Here is a 4,348-nt window from a genome sequence, read left to right as displayed (position 1 = left end):
CTCACGACTAGCTAGCGCGGACGCGCGAACTTTCGAGTAATAGATAGATAGATAGAGAGACAGACAGACAGACATATAGCTCGCTCTGGCCAGTCATGGTATTAGCTGTCAGTAGCCAAAGAATCGACAGGCCAGCAACAGGCAGGCAGACAGGCAGACACTTCACTAGCAGTGAGCACTTTCATTTCTGACAGCTAATAGCATGATAGTGCCAAGGCTTCTTCAGTCGATGTACCCGGAGATTAGCCAGTTATTTAGCAAGGTTGATATTTGTGGCTTCAATGTCAGGGATAATATTCATCGTATTCTCAATAAATAGTCCCTCACGCCAAAAATGCGACTCGTAGCTGATCGCCTGTATGTATGTATGTATGTATGTATGAGAGAGAGCAGCATGCGCCAACAAAGTGACACTGACGTACAGTTATACGAAGCCCAATACGAAAAGTACCCAAAAGAAACCGGAATTTTGCAATATTGTTTTATTCACGTAGTTTTACATGTTTACACTTTTCTCACCTTCAAAGTATTCTCCATTTGAAGCAATGCATCGATCCAGAAGCGTTTTCCACTGTTCAAAGTGATGCCTTTTAACGCCTCCGTCGTGTTTTTTTTCTCCACCGCTTTCACATCTGCACATTCCGTCGCACTAGCTTTCGTCTCCAGTGATGACCTTCGAAAAAACGTCCGGATCAATTTCCAGCTGTTCTTTCAGTTCACGACACACATTCAGTCGTAACTGCTTTTGATCTTCCGTGAGCAAGCGAGGCACAAATTTTGCAGCAACTCTTTTCATTCGCAGTTCCTCGCTCATAAGTAATTGTCACGAGCTCCAAGACACACCAGTCATATCAACAATTTCGTCAACTGTTTGGTGACTGTCCTCCATGATAGTTCACGAATTTTCATGACATTTTCATTCCTTCGGAAGTCGACGGACACCCTGAACGAGGTTGGTTGGCAAGCGACAAGTGACCATTCCTAAAGCGTGAAAACCACTCGTAAACTTGTATTTTGCTCATGGCAGCGTCCTTGTAAGCTGTTAGAAGCATGAGAACTCTTTCGGTCGCCGTTTTCCCCAGCAGAAGACAGAATTTCACGGAAGCACGCTGTTTCTTCGTTTCAGCCATCGCAAATACTGACGAACAGCAGAGAAGCACTGCAAAGCAAAACACACCACGTGGCAGTAGGACTACACACGACGACGACGGTCGGCATACTAATGCCTGAGGGTCGCATCAAGTGGCTTCTAGTGGTGGAAGCCTGAACTACAAAGGGTTTGTCCCACAGAGAACGTTTCCGGTTACTTTTGGGTACCCCTTCGTATTCCTATCATGACTACCAGTCTGATAAGGGTATATTAGTCATATGTATGTATGTATGTATGTATGTTATCAATGTTTGTGTGTGCATGTGTCGTAATATTGAATTTATGTTGTCACTTCGTATCATGATGTATGTTTTTAAGTTACTGATGAGTCAGCGATTAGCTCTGAAGCCTTTCTTCGTCTTCTTTGTCCTCTTCCTTTTCTTCTACTTCACCACCACCACCACCAGTACCGCTAGAACTTCTAATATTCATACGTTGACTAAATTTGTGAATTTACACTCCCAAATGATTGGATTTTGTTTACATTTGAAAATCCGTATTACTTAACCTCAAAAATATAGAAATATAAGAAATAATCCTAACTTAGCATCAGTTGCGCTCTATTTCAATATCGATGACGTAAAATGACAGGAAAATGAAAAACAAAAACACAAAAAAAAAAGAAACGAAAATGATTAACTGATGTTTCTGTAGACGTGAAATCACAAATATAAATCAACCAAAACGAGAACCGTGAAGTGAAAAACGTGTGCCGTATAGAGCGAGGGATGAGTGTGTGGGGGGGAGTGAGCGAGAAAGAGAGAGACAGGGACAGAGAGAGAACGTGTATGTGCGTGTGTATGTGTGTATGTGTATATGTGTGGCGTTTAATAACTGTATGACAACCAGACTACCTGTACGGCTATAGATATTTTTTATATGTAATATAAAACTGTGTTTCACTGTCTTTTATAGTGTCTGCAAATATTCTGACCTCATTCTGGAAGTCTTTTTGTCGTAGAATTGGGTGGGACGAGTCGCCAAAAACATATTCGACTCACACAAATTCTCAGTATTGTGATTTAAATGGAGACACAGGAGAATGCTGCCTGCCTATCTATTTGAAAGAGCTGAACATTAATGATAGAGGTAAGAGAATTTTATTCACATCCTATTAATCTCTCCCTCTGTCTCTCTTTCTCTCTCTCTCTCTCTCTCTCTCTCTCTCTCTCTCTCTCTCTCTCTCTCTCTCTCTCTCTCTCTCTCTTACATCATAACTATCTACCAAACCATCACTAACTTCCACCAACATCATCACCGCTATCATTTTCTTCATCCACATCATCTTCCTATTTAATCAAGTCACACTGATGCCATCGTTCTCTTCCCTGTTTCCTGAGATAAATAAACCAATAACCAGACAAACAAATGCACACCAGAGATTCATCTAAACCTGTGGAAGCCTAAGCTTCGGTGCAATCTAGAGACTAAAACCAGTAGATGTTCATATGAACACACTCAATGATACACACAAACTCAGACACGCACGCAAACAGACACACATTCATACACACAAAAACACGCAGGGCTCTCTGAGTGCGCATCTGTGTGTTTCCCGAGCGAAATGCTTAGCAGTATTTCGTCTTCCGTTACGTTCTAAATTCAAATTCCACCGAAGTCGACTTTGTCTTTCATCCGTTCGGGGTCGATTAAAAAGATACCAGTTACGCACTGAGTCGATGTAATCGAATAATCCCCTTCCCCGAAAGTTTCAGGCCTTGTGCCTATAGTAGAAAGGATTATTATTATTATTATTATTATCATTACTATTATTATTATTATTATTATTATTATTATTATTATTAAGACGGCGAGCAGGCAGAATCGTTACTGCACTGGACGAAATGCTCAGCGGTATTTCGCCTGCCGCTACGTCTGAGGTCAAATTCCGGATCTTTGGGGTTTGACGAGTAACATTTGTTTTCTTAACGAAACACTTTCAAACTTGGGACACTGGTAGAATGTGTCATATAAAACAACTTCTTCTCTTGAAAGTGTTTCGGTACCAAAAACACTACAAAAAAAATGTTGCCCGTCAAACCCCAAAGATCCCAAATTCCAACTTTGCCTTTCATCCTTTTGGAGTCGATGAAATAAGTACCAGTTATGCACTGGTGTCGATATAATCGACTAGTCCTCTCCTCCAAAATTTGAGCCCTTGTACCTATACTAGAAAGGATTATTATTAAGGCGGTGAGCTGGTAGAATCGTTAGCACGCTGGACGAAATGCTTAGCAGTATTTCGTCCGCCCTTACGTTCTGAGTTCAAATTCTGCCGAGGTCGACTTTGCCTTTCATCCTTTCGGGGTCGATGGAATAAGTACCAGTTAGGCACTGGGATTGATGTAATTGACTATCCCCTCCTCCAATAAATTCAAGTCTTGTGCCTATGATAGAAAGGATTACTACTACTACTACTACTACTACTATTCGCTGCAGAATAGTACGGATGTACTTTCCAGCACGCTACGTGAGTCTCAAATATAATTGCTGTTTGTTATAACTTATCATTAAGAGTACTAGGAATCTTTTGGTTGGTGACTGTGCGTGTTTTGACCCTTAAGCGGCAATATTTCGCCACCCCACCAAAGAAATGCTCGGTTAGCGCACAAGATAGTGGCGCCCTCAGCACCCAAGTTAAAAGCATTAAAAAAGAACTCTTCCTTTCTCTATCCCTCTAACAGCAGGAGACTTCTTTCTTCTTTCTCTCAATCCTCTTGAGAAATGAGTACAAAACAAGTGGTGAGGGTAGCAGCTGAGGCAGGAGTAATAACAACAACAACAATAACATTATCGAAAGCGATGCATGTCAAGGGGTTGTAAGCATGTTGCGATTGTAAGCGTAAGGGAATGTATTCTCATGAATTCTTCTGGTGTTAAAACTTCTGGACGTAATAGGCAAGTGGGACAATTCACATCAAGCCCCGTTGCAGGAGAGATAGACAATATTTTGTCATCTTTGTGACTTATCAATACCACATACCCGAAACGAGGCCAGATGCAAGCTAAATCGTTTTCTACGACTATATGCAAAATGGTGAAAGAACCATCAGCTGGTATGTCTCAATGTTTCAATACCACAGAAAAAATTCAAATATGAATGAGAAGCAACACTCAACCTGCTTCTCATTCATTTTTGAACATGTGTGTGTGTGTGTGTGTGTGTGTGTGTGTGTGTGTGTGTGTGTGTGTGTGTGT

The 4,348-nt window shown here is 41.3% G+C and overlaps 1 protein-coding gene across 1 annotated transcript in view; it reads left to right on the top strand.

Annotated features, from left to right (window-relative positions):
• Positions 1-4,348, top strand: part of LOC106881424 (uncharacterized) — a 13,219-nt gene that overhangs the window by 2,520 nt on the left and 6,351 nt on the right. The window contains exon 2 of the mRNA XM_014931811.2: positions 2,066-2,239. Within this exon, the coding sequence (XP_014787297.1) occupies positions 2,066-2,239 (174 nt within the window). The remainder of the gene's footprint in view (positions 1-2,065; positions 2,240-4,348) is intronic.

Source organism: Octopus bimaculoides, chromosome 13 (genome assembly GCF_001194135.2).
Source record: "Octopus bimaculoides isolate UCB-OBI-ISO-001 chromosome 13, ASM119413v2, whole genome shotgun sequence".
Taxonomy (NCBI): Eukaryota; Metazoa; Mollusca; class Cephalopoda; order Octopoda; family Octopodidae; genus Octopus; species Octopus bimaculoides.
The sequence above is the reverse complement of the archived record's forward strand: the minus strand, read 5'-3'. Positions and strand labels throughout refer to the sequence as shown.